Consider the following 19,059-nt stretch of genomic DNA (forward strand, 5'->3'; position numbering starts at 1 on the left):
AAATCTACCACCTGGTCTTGCATTTTGATGTTTTGATGTAAAGTCCCTCCTTCCCGGGTCTCAGACACTAATCAGTATCCTCCCACGTTGACCAATGAGACAAGCTTTTCCTGTGACCCAGCCATGGATCAGGTCCAACAGGAGGGAGGGGGAGGAGCTTGAACGTTTACTTTTGAAAATTCTGTTCCTGCTCTCCTCATTTTGCAAACGAAGAAGGGCTTTCTGGTTAAAGAGGGATTGTTCACTTTCACATTTCACTCTATCTCTCCTCACTTTGAAAACTTACAGACTATCACTTTAACTTTTAGGTCTACTGATACAACAGTGTATGGTAAATGGTTTCAATTTATATAGCACTTTTGCACCTACATTAGGCACTCAAATCACTTTACGGCAAGGAACCAGTCACCAAGTCACACTCTCATTCAAACACAAGTGCGCAGACACTGCGGGTGAAGTATCTTGCCCAGGGACAGTGTGCAGGAGCTGGAATTCGAACCCCCAACCTCGGATCTAGTGGAGTCAAGACAGTTAAGCATCAACAACTGAATTGTCTTTTTAAAAATAATTCCTTTATTGTAAGCAATAGACATGTAAAAAGAAAACAAAACGATGTTTTGAAAAAAAAATTGTCAACAAGATAAAAAAAACATAGCTATTTCTCTAATGTGCCCAAAATCTTCATTTAAACTCTGCTCAGAGTGACACATTCATGGCTCACTCAGTAACACGAGTCACCTAGTCATACTGTCTTCTCTCTGAGTTGTCAAGATGATCACGGCTGCCATAGCGATGACTGTCGTCAAGTCGATCACGACTGCCACGGTACTGATCACGATTATCGTCAAGGCGATCACGACTGCCACGGTACTGATCACGATTATCGTCAAGGCGATCACGACTACCACGGTACTGATCACGATTATCGTCAAGGCGATCACGACTACCACGGTACTGATCACGTTTATCGTCAAGGCGATCGCTACTGCCACGGTAATGATCACGATTCTCATCAAGGCGATCGCTACTGCCACGGTAATGATCACGATTCTCATCAAGGCGATCGCTACTGCCGCGGTAATGATCACGATTATCGTCAAGGCGATCGCTACTGCCGCGATGTTTGTGACTGTCAGCATTACTGTCGATGTCCTCATCTAATGCTTTGACACTGGTTACGTTTTGCTCATTAATGTCTCTTGTGTAATTGCTTTGAATCTTGTTTTCTCTGGCCTCGTCTGAATCCTCTCGATCATCCGCATCACGAAACTCCATTTCTCCAGGGGCCCTGTCAAGTCATCATTAAAAAAGACACAAGATTATGACTTTGACTATTACATAGTCCTAACATCTTATATTGCAAATAATGGAGATGTATTTCATACCCTTCAGCATATTTGGCCTTCTTATTCTTCCTTCTGTAGCAACAGAAGATAAGTATTGCTAGAAGCAAAACAGCTGCTGCAACAACTCCTCCGATTATACCAGCAGTAGCCCCATTCATTGAACCTCCTGAATTAATACAATTGTGATTATCCTCATAAAAACACATTCAGACTGAGTGTAAGATAGGGTCTTACCAGGCATCACAGCTAAAGTGAGGTTACAGCTGGCTGAAGCAATTCGATTTGTAGATGTGCAAATAAAGAAGCCAGAAGTCTCTCTGGAAATGTTGAAGAGCGATAATGCTCCATCCTCTGAAATACATCATGCACTGCTTTAATCTAAATACTAATTAACATGTAACAAAATAAATCCGAGTTTTACTTTCAGTTGTCTTGGGAGGGAATGATCTTGGTCTGTTGTCAATGGCGTAGCTCTTCCATTCATAAAGTGGAGTGGGAGATCCCTCCTCAGACATGCATGTGAGCATAATATCATGCCAATATTCAGCTTCACCCTGAATCCTACAGATTGGTGGAGATGGGGGAACTGAAAATTTGAAATGAATGTTAAGAACTACTAAAAAGTAGCGTCTATGTTACTTTAAGTAGCTGAGCAAATTACCAAGGACTAAAAGAAACGTTGAGGCAGATTGTGTTCCCTCATCATCTCCAGGAATCAGGACGGTGCACTGGAAGTTTCCATTGTCCTCCATTGTCACTTTTGTTAAATGTAGGTTACTCACGAGTTTGTTGGAATCAACCTCTAAAGTGGTCCTGCTCTCATAACCAGGCGATATGTCGATACGATTTAAATTTGAATAAAAAGTTGCCACTATGTCCTAAAGGGCAAAAAAAATAATAATAATAATTTTTTTATCAAGTCTTTTTGCGCTCTCAGAGTGTTCCAACCAGATCTATACAACTGTGAGTAGAAAAGGTTAAATCATCGACTGGACTGGGTTTTGGTAAAGTTAAGGACATTCCGCTTCGAGTTGCTTCCTCAACTTTACCAAAGGTTGATTTAACCTTTTCTACGATGGATAATCTCCGGATAAATGTGAGCCTTCACAGAAATATACAACTGTAAATTTACTCTCTTACCGCTTTGTTATCCTGGACTGTTTCCCATTTCAGGATAAACATTTCATAGTTTGGTCTGGCAGGAGAAAATGAACAGTCCAAAGTAATGTCACTTCCTCTTGCGACTTCATATTCTGGCTTGGGGATAGAAACATCTAGACATCTGCAGTGGGAACATGCTATAATAAAAATAACAGATTACAATAGACTTTATAAATGCCACCTTATTTAACATTTTTTCTTCTCTGAAAATAGTAAGGTGCTGGATTAATGATTAACAGCGCTGTGCCGTTAAGGTGTGGCAGTCATTCATACAGAAACTGTTCATATAACCAAGAGCCTTACCTGTGAGGATCAAGAACAGCTTCATACACCCAAGCAAATCAAAAGTCATGTTGAAAATAGATGATAATGACGAACATAGAAAAGTAAATTTCCAACTGAGACCCGGAACAGGAGCTCCTTCAACCTTCACAGTGAACACTCTGATAAGGAAGGGGTGATACTTCCAGGTAATAAAAGTCAATAAGTAATCACATGTTTCTCGAGGGCCAATCATTGCTCTTTCACAGCTCTATAAAAACAAACAAAACTATGAAGTAATAATAATAATACATAGCTTATGACTAAGTGGTAAGATCTATGTTGCAGTTCTTTAAAACAAGATATGATTTGAGTACTTTATTGCCATTATGTTCAAGAGTGCAATGAAATACAAGAAAAATACACAAAAATGTGTGCATGTATACATTGAAAAAAAAACAATAATAATAATAAACTTCATATTTGTGCATCATTGACCTTTTTGTGACCCAATGGCTGGTTCGAAAAAAGGTACCTTTAATTTCGATCACAAAATCAGGAGGCCACTGTGATGAAAGTACAGTCTATTTAATGTCGTGCAAACAATGACCTGCAGGGCGCAGTATTGGCCGTCCAATTTTCTACTCAGTTGATACGAGTTGATATACATGTAGCCTACTAACAGTAAAACGCGCTCACTGTGTGTGGAGAAAGTACTAAATGTAATTACGGCTTATGCAAAGGAAGGATGGTTTGGTTAAAGTTGGGCAACATATAGGCCTACCTCAACTGTGTTTTTTTTATTTTTTTTAATCTCTTCGTTTGTTTTTAAAATCAAAACTGTTAATTTATTATTTTGATTATTTAAAAACACAAACAAAAAAAGTACCCATAACGAGGCGCTTGATTGATGAAAACGCAGAAACAATAGGCCTACTGAATTGGGTTAATTGTTAATTTACCATTCATATGTGCACCGCAAAAACAAATCAGGTAAAATCTTGGGATTCGTTGGAAGTTGTCATTTAGTGTTTTCCACCTGAGAGGGAAGAGGCAGCGATACTGTATGTAAATAAGCGCGCAGACCTCTTCTCCACACGCCTGTGTTTGTGAGTGCGTGTAGGTGGTAGGCTCAGGGCTGGGATTTCGGGTTAAATATTCAAAATGGCGGACGGAGGAGCAGCGAGTCAAGATGAGAGTTCAGGACCAGGTAATGATTACAGCATTTTACATATTCATACTCATATTCAAACTGTGTTCCTCGCATTTTGTCATTAGGAGGATGCCAAAGAAAGGGAGATTGCATTGTTGAGCATGATTGTACAGGGTGCATCTTTCGTACAGACCACAGCTAGCAGTTGTAAATTGACAGAGGAGGAAACGAGCTATTGCAGTGCGACGGCAAATTACATGGAAACATGCCTCCCCCTTTGTGTGATTAGATGGCTGTACGTCGCTGCATATTCATATCTCTGTCGACAAATACAGTTTAGCATATTTTATTAGTAATCATCGACGTGACTTGGATCCATACATGATATATTTAGATGTTTCGTTAACGGTATTTGATTGATATGAAGCCGCTAGCCGCTAGCATTAGCTCGCCTGCTAACACTGTGCTTTGTGTTGATGCACACACAGACGTGAAGCTTTTGAAAGAGCTTTGCATATTCATTTCGTGAGCGGTGCAGTGGTTGCGCTTGTTTGTCTAAAGATACTTGAAACAACATGCACGGGCAAACGTGTCTTTAATGTCAACGTTAATTGTTTTGAGATGCTCCGTGGTTACCTCTCCGTGGTTTTATGGCATAGCATTTTCCCCCAGTCTTTGTGCTGGGCGCTGGACAGCAGCCTGTTGTGTTATTCATGCGGGCCCCGCTGTAGCTGTAGCAGAGTGCGGAGTTCAGCATATTCTCTCTGTCTGCTGGAGCCGCGGCAGGAAAACAGCTGCATTTTCCTCTCAGAAAGACTCGACTAACAGGACATGTTTGTGGCGGGGCATGAAATGCCTCGAGACAGTTGATGCTGTGATAACGAAAGACCTCAAAGTTAACAGGACTGAGCCGAGGTGGTCCAGTAGAACATCTAAACGTGAAGTTTATGTCAAATTTAGGTAAACTTCAGTCACTTGAAAACAGTGTGGTCCATACAGTGTGACCGTATGGACCACACTTTCCAAATACAGGGTGACAGTGGGAAACAATGATAACAGTATTGGTCACTTTGTAAAGACTTGCGCGACTACATGCATCCTTAAGGCTCATTCATAAAGTTCTTGCGTCTTATGAAGTGTGAACGAGCCTTTAAGTGATGGATCTTTGCATTTCCCCACGGGAGTATCACTCCTGAAGTTGGTGCTTTGCACTGGTTGTACCTGTGATTCCCCGGAGGCGCAGGGAGGGGTGCAGAGGCCCACTTCCGGAAAGCCACAATAATAACAGGCAGGGCAGACTATTCTGTGCTGGATTCAAGGCCGGGCAAGACACAGCTTGACTCCACTCTTTTTTTCTCTTTTTCAAATAGGTATCCACAAAGGTGTGAAGGAAGCAGTTGCGGTTAAGGCAGTTTGGCTTTTGATCAAAGTCAGGATTAAATCAACTTAATTGCAAAAAAATCCGTAATAACACACTTGATGTGTTGAACAACATAGTTCTATTTGCATACCTGTTTCAAATGAGAAGGCACTGTATGTAAAGTGAAAACTAAAACCAACGTTCTTTCTTGTTTTAAAACAAGACCGAAATCTTTTTGTCTTCCTCACTCCTCTGCGTTTCTCATTTAATCAGTTTTGCAGTTCCTCCCTCTTTCCAGCCTTGTACTTCCACCATGAATATTCATTAATGTAAACACAGTTGCTATGAATAATGCATCATTTGCCGTAATAAATTCAAGACATGCTGTTTTTGAGTACTGAGAAGGCCTTCTCCATGAGCACTTTTTTTATATCTTACTTTGCAATACGTTTTGTAAATGTCGTCAAAAACCTTTTCCTTTTCGATGTATTATTTATGCATTAAACATATTTTATGGGAAGTAGAAAAATGGCATTGTTTGTTTGACTTTTGGTCAGGTGGCAGAATTAGAGATAGCAGCAAATAGGATTTCTATGTGTTTGAAATGATCTTTACTGTTGAGTCCACACAAAGAAATACCACAGACTTACAATTAGTTATGTGTGATGAGTCTAGCTCCATACAGTGGCGCTGAATGTAGATGTGCTAATTAAGTTTTTCTTTGTCTAATGTTGAAAGTCCCAGCTCACATTATCTGTGCTGAATTCAGCTTGTATTATGGGTTTAATGAGTTACATATTTAAAATTCACTGCACAAGATATTTGTGCGAAGCATTGTTCCATACCAAGACTTTGCAAACCAGTCAACCCCCTAACATTACGCTCACTTGAGGATATGCAATATTTATAGTATGATTTGGAGGTATCGCTTGCATTTCGTTTATAATATTTTAAAATTTAGTTTATTGTGCTTTTGAGGTGAAGCAGATTTCTCTTGACACTACAAGATTGTGTGCAGTAGGGCTGGACAATATATCAGATCGGATCGCAGTACTTTGTGCTGCAATATCAAGTGTCGCAATACTTTGAAACCTTGTGTTTGGAGGCATTTTTATCATGCACTCCATTGTTTTCCAATAACAGTTACACAGCACTGTGTTACATTTAGTGTTAATGCATTTTTCAATCTTTACACTTAAATAAATGTCAAATGGTATTTGGTGTATAAACTTTGGACACGTGACTGTTTTTCTTTTTACACATTTTAAGGTTAACATATTCATTATTATTACTATTATTTCTTATATTACTTATTGTATCAGCTCGTGACAAAAGTATATATCGTCCCAGCCCTAGTCGACACTCGACAGTGTGTTTATTAGGTAAATTATTTTTGTCTTATGGACGTTAGGGCAGCATAATTTTTGATAAAACATTTGATTGCAGTTTTGCTGAGTAGTAGTAGTAGTTGTGATTAGTTTAGTTTGGTTGGAATGGATAGATTTTCTATTTATGTTTTAAATGAAGAGTCAGTTTCCAGTGCACATTTTAAACAAGTCTGGCCCAGGAGCTTACACATTACACATGACAGATGACTGGTTGATGTGCTCCTAATATACAGTAGTACAAGGATCACACTTATTTCAGGACATTGTAGCGGTCGATAGTATCTCAGTGACTCTCAACTATTGGGTTTTTGTATTGCTTTGTTTGGCACAACAGGCCTTTGCCAATAATGACTGTTGATTATTTGTTTTGATAGTTTATTAATAGTATTCAGCCAGTATCATGAGCAGAATGAACAGAACTCTGTGAGGAAACAACTGTAACTTGTTAAGATGGTAAATCTGCTGAATGTTTTTAAAGTTGAAACTTGTAGTTTTATTTATTTGGCTTGTCAGGATGTGATGCATTAACGGTGTTTCCTGAACTGCTGGTCTAAGCTTCATATTAACAGGTTTTATAGATGATGAGTTCCAAGAGAAACATTTACTTTGTTTTGATACCAGGGCATGTTTTATCTAAATAATTGCAGTTTTTGCAATTTGTTCATTGCATGTAGCCACTTTAATTTGTCATTGCGTAGCCTGACTGGACCTCTGGAAATGCGGAGACGTGGTGGAAGTCACTTCACTTGAAACTTAAGGAGTTTCTTGGAGTAGTTTGGTTTGAAAAATGTGTATTTTTCAGTCCTAAGATGACTTTAGTGATATTGCGATATTGGCTTCTTTCAATATCAATATTGCTAATTTTGTGATACTGATGATAAAGTCCTAGTTGTGGTAGTTAGTAGTACTAGTAGGACTTGGTCAAAATCTGTCTTGCCTCTTAAGCTGAAAAAAAAAAAAAAAAAAACTGACATCGTCTCAAGACATTTAAATTCACAGGACACCTATAACGCTGCACCAGCAGGACTGATTTGTCCTATTATATTAACCTTCTGAGCAAGGGGTAAAATGAATTTTAAAGCCTCCCGAAATGAAGCACTAATGGAATGTAAGGCTAATCTAAATATGCTAATCCCCTAACACTTCATAAACATTGACAGCAACAGCCCACCGCCCGCTCTGTAGCTGCTCACAGGAATGCTTTAACCGCAGGGGGCCTGAAGTAATGACGGCCTTGTGCTGGATTAACATGGACTTATTTATTTCCGATTGAGCGAATCCCCCGCCCACTCGCACCTCACCCAGACCCCTACCCCTCAAGTTAGGCCTCGTCAGACTCACAGGAAGAATCTGCGGGAGTCAAAGACATTTTATTAATGGATCCCTGCCTTGCTAACATGCCCAGACCGCCGCAGACAGGCCCCACACTGCATTCTGGGTAGATCGGCGTCCCTCTACCTGCTCTTAGTTAATTACTTTTTAGCTGTGCACTTTTAGAATAATTGGTCCCGTGCTGCTACTTCCCCTCCCTCCGTCTTGCCAAGTGCCAGTTTGAGCACTTTTTCTTCCCTCTGTGTCGTTCTTATTCCCCTGTTTTTTATCGTCCTCCAAAAGCCATCCAATTAATATGCTAATGAGCTGATAAATATTTATAGGGGTTTAAATTATGCAGAAAGCTTTCAGAGCCCGGTGTGAAATGCGTTGCTCGCAGGACTTCAAAGCCGTGCATTGCTAACGAGGCAGAGGCAGATTTGCATACGACTTTAATCAGCTGCATACTGATTATGCTTCATTATGGAGTTTGGGGCGGGGGGGTGGAGATGGTGGAGGCCGCCAGCTGCTCTTGCCGTTTGTTTCATTCCAGCAAAAGAGAGAGAGAGGGAACTTTTTCAGAAGTACTGACAATCTTGGCATGCCAGGGAGAGAGAGGGAGAAAGAGGCAATGTGGAAGAGAGCGAGCTATAAGAAAAGGAAATAGAAGAGAGAAGGCGCGCTGTTTGCCTAAACCTTGTTGGCTTTCCCAGTGTGAGTCTCCCAGTGCTGCTCAGTGAACCGTGAGTTGGACAGTGCCACTGAGTCTGTGTATAGCCCGGCTTGTATTGAAGTCTGCTCACTGACCAGTGGAGAGTGAAGACAGAGAGGAGTGGGAGGAGGAACTGTGCCGGACAGGACAGCCTGTTGGCAGGCGCGCCCGGCCAAGTCACAGGCTCCTGCAGTCATGCTGGAAAACACAGGTGGAACTAGTGTGGGTGAGTTTTTATGGCGTTGTTCAGGCCGGTCGTTTCACTTGGCTTCTTGGCAGGAGAGTTTAACGGATGACATTTCTTGCCTCTTAAAAGTATTAGCGAGTATTAACTGCATGGTCTCTCTCTCTGCTCTGTCTTCATAGATGTTAAAGTAAATAATCAGTCCGGAACTACTAAATGTGCAATGGACAGTGGCGACAACAGCTCCGGTAAGTGATGTCAAGTTATGCCCTGTTTTGATTTTGTTTTTCCATTACACACGTTGTGAATGTCAAGAATGGCTTTTGCTAAAAACACACTGTAGTGTTGATTACAATATGCATGTTGGCCATTGCTGCATTTCAAACTTAAACTGTCCACATTTGGCATATCAATAATGTTCTCCTATTTCTACGGTTGTTGACTTTCAGCATCAGGCACTGCTCTGTTACTTATTTCTTTTTGTTTGCAGGAATCCACAGTAATGGATTGGACTTTCAGAGGCAGACGATGCCAAACACATGTGCAATCACAAATGCACATGCACAAGCCTTCCTGCAACAGGTCAGCCGCTGGTTTTACTTGAACATGTCTAAAAAAATATTGAAAGCTTTTTAAAGAATTTTGAGCAGTTTAAGTGACACTTCATGTGAACACACGGAAAGAGTTCATTTAAATAAGCCAGGCTCTCCCAGTGTCGCCTGGCAACAAGGCAGATTAATCAACCCTGTATGCTAATTAGCGCTCTGCGGTTGCTCGGAAACAGATGGCTGAGAATATGCAAATCTATGCAGAATTTACATGCACTGCATAACAGTTATTGTAATTATCTCAAGTCTGCCTGCACTTCCCTCTGAAGACTGTTGTGCATTTAAATACTCATCATTTATATATTTTTTAATTTATATTGTATATTAATTCTCTGGAAAATCCTCAGCAGGTTGCTCACACATTTTCTTTGTAGCTCAGTTTGAAATCTTATGTTGGCATTACACAGGAAATTCTATCTAAGCTTTCATGTTTTATGTCTGTTAGTCTAAGTCGGAAGACTCGAGTGCGCTTCCGACCTCCGTCCAGCAGAGCGTATTGCCTCAAACACAGCTAATGTTGGCCGGAGGACAGATAGCTGGAGTAAGTGGCTTGTTGCTTCATTGCATAAAGTTAACATTGCCAAACTTGTGCAAAAACAGAAAGTAAATGTGATTTATTCATGCCTGTTCATCCCAGTGACAATCTGGCTGTGTTCCACATGTCCATTGACATAGTTCACTTACATGTGAAAGGTTTTGTCGCAGCGTTCAGACCTTTGTGAGTGTGTTGGTGACACTCAGTCAATGGGAGTGTGTTTACTCTGCATGTGGTTTTGAATTTATACATGGCATCATTTCCTTCATGCCCGGCTCAGCTGCATGAGTCCTCTGTCCATTTGTCTGTCAAGAACACACAGGCATCTTCATAGTGTTGCCACAAAACATCCATAATCTTTCCTGTCATAATACATATGTAGCACACAATTACATGCTCCTTTTTGTTTTTTCAAGAATCTTACACGTTCTGTTTTGTGGCAGCATTAAGTCATTAAATGTGAATTTTACAGCTCTCCATAAATCGAAGTCATGTTTATTTTCTCATTACCTGTCAATATTATGCTTTGTTTAATGATGTGGCTCTGATGTTGCCTCTGTAGTTGACCCTGACTCCAGCTCAGCAGCAGCTGTTGCTCCAGCAGGCTCAGGTCCAGGCCCAGCTCCTGGCAGGCCTAGCGGGGCAGCACTCAGCGAGCCAGCAGAGCAGCACCACAGGGGCCAGCATCTCCGCTTCTGCAGCAACTCCCATAACACAACTGCCCTTGTCACAGCCCATCCAGATAACCCCAGTAAGGCTCCAGACAACCACGTTTTACTAGTTTGGGGTTGATTAGGGGAGGATTGGCAGGGGAAATGGGTGTTTCTTGGTCGTGATATTTAATGTATACATATTTGTTGTTTCAGCAGCTACAAACCCTGCCCCAGTTTGTTTTGGTCCAGCCTGGCCACCACATCACGACCCCACTGTCCACTCAGCTTATCATCTCACCAACACAGTCGGGCCAGCAGGGTCTGTATATTATATTTCTATACTGTTCTGTTGCTGGTCCCTCTCTTAAAAACACCTATTAAATGTATATTGTGTTCCCTTCATAGGCATATTGCAAGCCCAAAGTCTTCTAACTCAACTACCTCAGCCTCATAGCCAAGCTAACCTCCTGTCAACTCACGCAAACATCGCCCTTGCAACTCAGGTTTGGAAACACATCTACTTTTTGCATTATGCTACTTTTCTCATGTCCAGTCTTTACATCCTTTTTGTTTGTTTGATGATACAGCCTGCAACCCCGACCCGCACAACCACAGCTACTCCCAGTATCATCCACAGTCAGACCCCCCCTAAGCGACTGGACACCCCCACTCTTGAGGAGCCTAGTGACCTGGAAGAGCTGGAGCAGTTTGCCAAGACCTTCAAACAAAGACGTATCAAACTTGGCTTCACGCAGGTGTGCATAGAAATCACTCCCAAAACACTTCCATTTACTGTATCGTGTATCGCGATTGTCACATTTCCCCCCCCATTCTTTTTGTGTCAGGGCGACGTGGGCCTGGCAATGGGGAAGCTGTATGGAAATGATTTTAGCCAAACTACCATCTCACGCTTTGAGGCCTTGAATCTAAGCTTTAAGAACATGTGCAAACTCAAGCCACTGCTGGAAAAGTGGCTGAACGATGCAGGTTTGTCTCCCACCCTCCTTGTACATGCGCACCCTTGTGACTCGAACTGTAGCACGCGACTTTACCTGGCTCCCTTTGCTTTGCATCTGCGCTGTTTGTGCAGAGAATCTGACGTCGGATCAGGCGCTCTCCAGCCCCAGTGGCCTTGGCTCCCCTGGCCTGGGTATAGAGGGCATCAACCGCAGGCGCAAGAAGAGGACCAGTATTGAGACCAACATCCGAGTGGCCTTAGAAAAGAGCTTTTTAGAGGTGAGTAGCTAATTTGTGCTTCTTAGTTATTTTTTTCCTAACTTTTCCACTTTGATGTACAAATGTTAATGTACTAGATATTGCTCGACTGAAAGTACTGACTGGAAATCTCTGGCTTCTTCGCCTATTCAAGCAGAACCAAAAACCTACCTCTGAGGAGATCACCATGATTGCTGACCAACTCAACATGGAGAAAGAGGTTATTCGAGTCTGGTTCTGCAATCGTCGACAGAAGGAGAAGAGGATTAACCCGCCGAGCAGTGGAAACAGTGGAGGCAACACCCCCATCAAAACCATTTTCACGCCCAGCAGTCCCCTGGTACGAATCCGAAGAGACAAACGTTTCTTCCAATTCACCTTTGGAGTACTTACAGGCCTTTGCTTTAATTTGTATTGGCCAGGTTATCTTCGCATCCGATTTTGTTGTACAGAGTCTGTTTATTGTTTATTATAGGTGGCAAGTACAGCCAGTCTTGTAAGCAGCCCAACTATGAGCACACCCACCACTCTGACAGTAAACCCCGTGATCCCACTCACCAGCACCAGTGTCTCCACTTTGCCTTTCACAGGTTTGTATTTTTGAAAGCATCAGGAAATAATCCGTCCTATGTATGTGGTGGTTTTGTCTAATGTACGCCACTTAACCTATTTTAAGCTACAACTGTTGGAATCACAAATACTGCATCTGTCATCTCCACGGCGCCTGTAGTAACCACGGCATCCAGCTCTCCATCCCTCAGTCCTTCACCAACCATCATCCATACCACCTCCTCGGAGAGCAAAGCTGGCACTCAGGCGGCTATCCAAGCTGCGTCTTCCATGGCCACTGCTCTGGAGTCGGGGCATGTGATGCTAACTGCTCAAGGGCTGTCCGCACTGCAGGGGTCCCAGATACCCACCAGCTTTGCTGCTATGGCTGCTGCAGCTGCAGGATTCAACCCTGGTCTAATGGCATCTTCACAGTTCGCTCCAGGGTCAGTTTTAGATTTCTATTTTTTCCATTTTTGTCATGTTTGTCATGTTACTCTGGTATTTACTCATGAGCCTTGTCTAAAATGCCTTGTTTAGAGGAGCTCTTCTCAGTCTCGCTCCTGGTGGCCTCGGTGGTGCCCTGAGTCCCTCACTCATGAACAACAGTACACTCGCAACAATACAAGGTAACCTCCAACTAATAATGCGTCAACATTTCAAATGTTTAGTTCCTTTTATTCCACTTGCAGCTGATTTAAAGTTAATGTTTTTTTATTCAGCAGCTCTGGCATCCGGCACAATCCCCATCACTTCACTGGACGGTGGCAACTTCCTGTTTGCCAACACCGGTGCCGGTAACACGCACAACCTTGTGACAAACCTGTTCCTGCCCCAAAACCTGTCCCTGCTCACTCAGGCTAACCCGGTGAGCTTGGTGTCAGCTGGGGCAGGGGGGCTGCAGGTCACCACTGATGCTCATCAAGCCACAACAGGAGCTGTGCCTGTGCAAGCCTCAACGATTACTACTGCCTCCAAAGCTCAGTGAAGCCGGCCCAGCTGCATCATAGACGGCACTCGATTACTTTGATCATAGATTCTTTTATTCCTTCTATTTAAGTACTTTTTTGCTGCCACCAAAAAACAGCCTCAATTGATACTGGGGTTGGGATTTTTCTTTTGTTTTTAATCTTTTTTAATATATAATATTTTAAAATTTATATTCCTCCCCCCCCCACGAACAACTCATGTGGTTGTTGGTTTCATATTAACCATGTCAAATGTTCAGGAAGAAATAATTGGTGATACCATCAGGCTGTTATATACAGAATAATCCCTGATCTCCTGCAACAAATCTAACCAAAAAACTCTAATCATTTCATTTCTTTATTAATGTTTTGCCTTCCAGTTGAATTGATCTACTACTAGTTTGACTATATTGACATTTGTACTACATAGCATCACACTTTTTAGACAGGCTCCGTTTTAAACCATATCATGTTTGTTACAAAATAGCGACGTCTATCTCACCTATATTAGTTGACATTTGCATAACATTGTAAGTCGCATATTAAGTTTATAATATCTATTGATTTGACTTGTGGTTATAAGGCTTTAAAATGAGTAATAAGTGGCCGATATAAAGGTTATCATTGCTTTAAGGGTCAGAGGAACCAGATTTGGCTCTCTGTTCTTCTGGAAACACTGACTTTTACAGCGTCTTGGTGGTGAAGAAGCCACTGAGCCTTGTAAAATAAATGGGGTGCAGACTTTACACTTTGACTTTTTAAAATGCTTAAGAGCTTTAGGAGAAACTGCAACAAGCAGTCTGTTTTCTATTTGGTGAGTTGTGGTGAATGGTAGTTATTTGGGAAGTTGTATATTATTTCAGGATTCAACTAGAAAGTCTCCAAGTGCTGTCTTTAACCTAGTAAGCACTGAAGGGTGGATCACCAGTTTAGGGCTTGTGGATGATTTTGTCAGTCTGCGAGAGGTTGCATTGGCATTGATGGAATTATTGTGTTGTATTTTACGTTATGATAGTAGTACCGTTGTATCTACTTGTGCACAGTATCTGTACCAAAAAACTGGATTGATGAGCTGCAGTCTGTTTGGGTGGAAGGACATTCTTTGTCTGCAGTCACATGACTGGCATATGTGCTTTTAAGATATACCAAAAATATTTGTTCAGATATTTGCTGTTTGTAGTTGGGTAGCTTAGTCTTGTCTATTTATGAGTACAAATCTTTCCTTGTCAACTGAAAATAGAAATGCAATATTTTTATGATTATTTCCAAAGATTTTCTTATTTTGAATTTGAATGAGTGTCTGAGCATGACTCATTAGCAGCACACACAACCAAAAAGCGGGACGTTGATGACCAGGGGTTTTATTTTTATTTTTTGGACCATAAACTCAAAAACCTGAATCTTTTTTTTGTCACTACAGCCGATTATGGGCTGCTTTGTGTTTTAATTTGGCTGTTTCGACTGATGAGAGATGGTTCTGCTTTTGGTTTTCTACTATTCAGCCATAAACAGCTTAAACCAAAGCGGTTTTTCCCGTCGTTGCTGTGCCTGTCCAAGCACAAGAGCTGTTCTTTTTCCATTTTTCTCAGTAGGTGCTGCTGGATAAAGGTCACAGAAACTTAGCTTTACCAACGCGCTGCTGGAGCTCCTGAGACAGTTGAGCTGTTTAGAGGCCTGCATGCTTTCTGATAGCTTTATGACGACATCCTGTAAATCAGGTTTGGTGGTTCAGGCGACCCTCCTCTCTGGAGAACTCAAATGTGTAACTACATCGGAACTAAACACTCATTTTCTTCTCCACCACCACGGAATACCAGCATAAAACCTGAATATGTTCTTGATTTTGTAATATCTGCCAAAATGATCTTCGAGCTGAAGCCCACACTAAAGTAGCATTGCTCTTTTCCAAAGGTAAATAGTGGGTTTAACCTTATGCCTGTAAGAAAAAAGATCTTAATTTTTTTACATACTACTTTTGACTGGAAATACCTCAGCAGCACTAAAATAAGTTTAACCTTCAGATATTTCTATCAAATGCAGAACGTGTTAGTGCTGACTTGCCGTTAAAGGCTGATAATAAACTACACATAAACCATAGGAACTATATGATAATCGACTACTGCTATTTTCTAATACTACTATTTATGAGGTATTTACAGTTTATTTTTATCCTTCTTGCCAAAGCTTTAGCCTTTCTCTTTGCAGATCGGCAGGTGTCTGTCTGTTCTGTGGTTTCCCTTATAGGCCTAAGGACATCTGATCTCATTTTGTTGCAGTTACTTAGCGTACGCTCACAAGTTCAATGAGTTGCCACTACCATCATAGGATGTTGCTGAAATATTTATCTGTGGAATTAGAATTAATAACCTTTTGCTAATTCTATACATATAATTATATCTAATCGCTTGTAAGATATTCATATTTTATATTCTAACCAGTATGTTATCAAGACTGAATGTAGTGTTTTTCATATTTACACAGAAATCTTTAAATTCTTCCTCCTGTTTTTTTTTCTTTGCAAACTAGCTTTTTTTTTCCTAGAAATGCGTTGAGACCAAACATGATATGAAACGTCAGATTTCGCCTTATCGGATTTGTGTGAACCAGCCATTAGCGGGGAAAGAGTGTGACTCCCTCATGGTTTTGCGCTGAGGAAATGTGACCCGGATCTTGTGGCTAGTCCTAAAAGGTGGGCTCCATTTTTGCAGCAGATCTTATATTAGGATGTTATTGGTTGTTAAGGTTTTTTTTTTTTACGTTCGATTTGCAACGATACTTGTTCTGTGAGAAGGCAAGATCACTGGCTTTATTCGTTAAAAAAATGTCACCATTATCATTTATGCCTTATTGTTACATAGACATGAGCATTGTAGCATTGTTGTATGAGTGAGCGCACAGGAGAAACATGCTTATTTTCCAGCTCCTTGAACTTGGCTGGTGCATTTTTTTTTCTGAAACACTACGATGTACTGGGCATTTCAGAGTTTGCGATTATGTGGCTACCTATGTTTTTAGATGATACAGGGAGAACCTGTGTGAAAAGCTTTACTAAATATTCCAGCAAGTGTGTGTGTGTGTGTCCCTGTGTTTGTGTGTGTATAGGAAGTGCGAGCTATAAATCTGCATCTTCCAGCAGGTTTCAATAGAGGGTGGCGAGACGTGACATTTTTTTATATAGAGGGGCTGTTTCAGTGAACCCAGCGGAGCCAGTGACAAGTTGAAATGATGGTGTGTCCTAAAGCTGACTGGCACTGACCTAGCTTAAATGCCTTTTCTGCATTAGCTCATTTCTAGATATAGAGGATGTTTGTTTGGGTCAAATACACAGAAGTGTAACGAGCAGTTTGGAAATCACTGGTTTGCTGTTTTTTAGTGCTGTTCAAGGAAAGCACCAATAAAGCAAAGGATATGTTGTATACCTCATTTTTTAGCTTAAAGACTAAGAACCTGCTTTAATCTGTAACGATACAAAAAAGTTTCAAAAACTCTAAAAACATCAAATGTACACTAAACTAAAAGTAGTAGCCCATCCCCGCCTGTACTTTGTCTTGTTTACAAAAGGCCACTAGAGGGAGACAGTGTACACATAATGTCCTCTCTTTTTTTCCTCCCTCATTTCAGCCTTAATACTGTGTCACAGTTCCTTCTTTATTTATGTTTTACTACTTTAATTTAACTTTCCCTGGAGATTTCTTTTTTTTTTCTTCTTTTTTTTTTTACAATTCCCTCCTTTTTCCTATTTATAGTTTTGTTTGATTTTGACAATCTTATGTTATTTTAACGTGACAAAGTACAGGTAGGTTTGTGACTTCACGTGAGTGTCTCAGCCCGCTCTTGCTCTCCCTCGCGGTAACAACATTTAACCAAAGACTTCTAACTTGATTGTATATGAATGACACTGTTTCGCCCATCCCCGCCACACTGCTCAGCATCAAATGCCAGCTGCTCTTGCTTGCCACAGATGACCATTCATTTGTAATGTCTGCTCTCTGTGCATGTGAATGTCAAAAAATAAGATGAGTGAACACCTGGCCAAACTGTGGTGCTTGTGCAGTGGTTTCAGTGCCTGTGGGTGGGGATCGGGGGAAGTCAGAAAGCACAGAGCGCGCTCTGAGACACGCATGTAGTTCAACCAGTCGGATGGTAGCTGGGTGATGTTTGCTAATACACACTGAGGGTTTTTCCTGTGCACACTGTACATGCTCAGGACTCAATGTTTTTGTCTGTCTGTCTTAGACGCTGTAGCTTGGATCCACTTGTTTTTTTTAATTTCTTTTCTTTTTTTTTTACCCACAATATCTTGACGTAGACATTGTGGTGATGACTTGTATCCATCACATCTGTACACTGTAGTCTCCGGACATATTCCTGTTGTCTCCAGGTGAAATACACATCCTGCGGTCGCGAATCTTCATCGCTGCCTTTACTCGGCCTCTTGTTTGCTTTCACGTTGCATCTACTATGGACTGATCTGCTGTGACACTATGCATCATGGTCCTTCACTCTTTATGGACTGTGTCCCTATGGCTCTGGCCAATGGGCTTCAGTGACACTTTGTTTAATGCTTTATTTAAAGTGAGGTTGTATAGATCTTATGAGCGCTATCCCAAAGCAAAAATCCAAATATTTAACTTTTGACAAATGCAGATACCAAAGAAATCTCTTTCCTGTCTATCTGTTCTCTCCCTTCTGCCCTGCAGCATGTGTATTAAGAGACAAACCCAGCACTGGCTTTAGTCCTAGCCTCAGTAATTCCAAAGCTTAGATGTATATTTTGGTATATTTCTGAGAAAATAACCTGTGTGAGACTGTCTGTTGAACTTTGTTGTTTTTCTGTCACAGCATGGAACTAACTACAGAACTGTCTTACTCTTGGTAGGTTTAAAGATAACTGTATTTTTGTATGTTTGGGGTGTTGTGTGTAATATCAGTTCAAAGCCCAAGTGACCATTGCTTTAAAAAGATAAGAAAAATGCCAACTATGTACATACTGTGTATCTTCATGAATGCGTTCTGTAACACATATACTTCTCAAAGCTTGGGCTCTTTGTAACGAATGTGTTCCTATTTCCCTGCTCCCTTTTGAACTCTGCAGTTAATATGAGTGACTTACCAGGACTATTGTAAAGAGGTCTGGTTTCCATCACTGACTGAGGGACACTGCTCCTACATGATGAAATGAACATATACACAAAAATACAAAGAAAAAAAAAAAAAAACTGGCACACTAAAAAATGCCTGCCTCCCATTGTGGTGGCGTAAAACTGAAAGATTGTGTAGTTTTAAGTATGTGAATCAGGATACATAGTAGGTTTTGATGCATTTGTCTGCTGTATTTTTTGTTTGTTTTGTTTTTATACACATATACGATAATCTTTTACTGTAATTGTACAGTTATTTTTTGTTGTAAACATCATTAAACCATTTTCCAACAGTTTTTGATGTGGCACTTTGTTTATTTCAATAGGTACAAGTCGCCAGAGGTGGGTAGAGTAGCAAAAATATTAAAGAGTAAAAATGTACTGAAAAAAGGGCAGGGGTTACTTTAATTATATATATATTTTTTTTTTACTTAAGAGTGCAGATACTTGAGTACATGTACTTGAGTAACAGTTACTGAGTACTACCCACCTCTGCAAGTAGCATAGACGTTTT

General features: G+C 40.9%; 2 protein-coding genes across 6 annotated transcripts; one reads left to right on the forward strand and one right to left on the reverse strand.

The window, feature by feature from the left end:
* Positions 1–653: 653 nt before the first annotated feature.
* Positions 654–5,475, reverse strand: gpa33b (glycoprotein A33 (transmembrane), paralog b). The gene is made up of 7 exons (XM_079563029.1): positions 4,558–5,475; positions 2,487–2,644; positions 2,008–2,224; positions 1,768–1,932; positions 1,581–1,697; positions 1,386–1,512; positions 654–1,288 (listed from the first exon to the last, which is right to left on the reverse strand). The coding sequence occupies exons 1-7, from the start codon at positions 4,676–4,678 to the stop codon at positions 739–741; spliced, it is 1,455 nt and encodes a 484-aa protein (XP_079419155.1). The 5' UTR covers positions 4,679–5,475; the 3' UTR covers positions 654–738.
* On the forward strand, positions 3,907–18,833 carry pou2f1b (POU class 2 homeobox 1b). Of its 5 annotated transcripts, none has more exons than XM_079563022.1 (15): positions 3,907–3,978; positions 9,059–9,124; positions 9,367–9,458; positions 9,930–10,025; positions 10,582–10,770; positions 10,886–10,991; positions 11,078–11,175; positions 11,260–11,427; positions 11,518–11,659; positions 11,763–11,908; positions 12,045–12,227; positions 12,363–12,477; positions 12,564–12,882; positions 12,977–13,065; positions 13,159–18,833. In XM_079563022.1, the coding sequence occupies exons 1-15, from the start codon at positions 3,933–3,935 to the stop codon at positions 13,422–13,424; spliced, it is 2,121 nt and encodes a 706-aa protein (XP_079419148.1). In that variant the 5' UTR covers positions 3,907–3,932; the 3' UTR covers positions 13,425–18,833. The 5 variants fall into 5 exon arrangements, with proteins under 5 accessions (XP_079419148.1, XP_079419150.1, XP_079419151.1 ...); XM_079563024.1 differs by having other exon boundaries at positions 11,518–11,658; positions 11,753–11,908; positions 12,042–12,227; XM_079563025.1 differs by having other exon boundaries at positions 11,518–11,658; positions 11,753–11,908; positions 12,042–12,227; positions 13,162–18,833.
* The last annotated feature ends 226 nt before the right edge of the window (positions 18,834–19,059 follow it).

This window comes from Gobius niger (genome assembly GCF_951799975.1).
Source record: "Gobius niger genome assembly, chromosome: 9".
Lineage (NCBI taxonomy): Eukaryota > Metazoa > Chordata > Actinopteri > Gobiiformes > Gobiidae > Gobius > Gobius niger.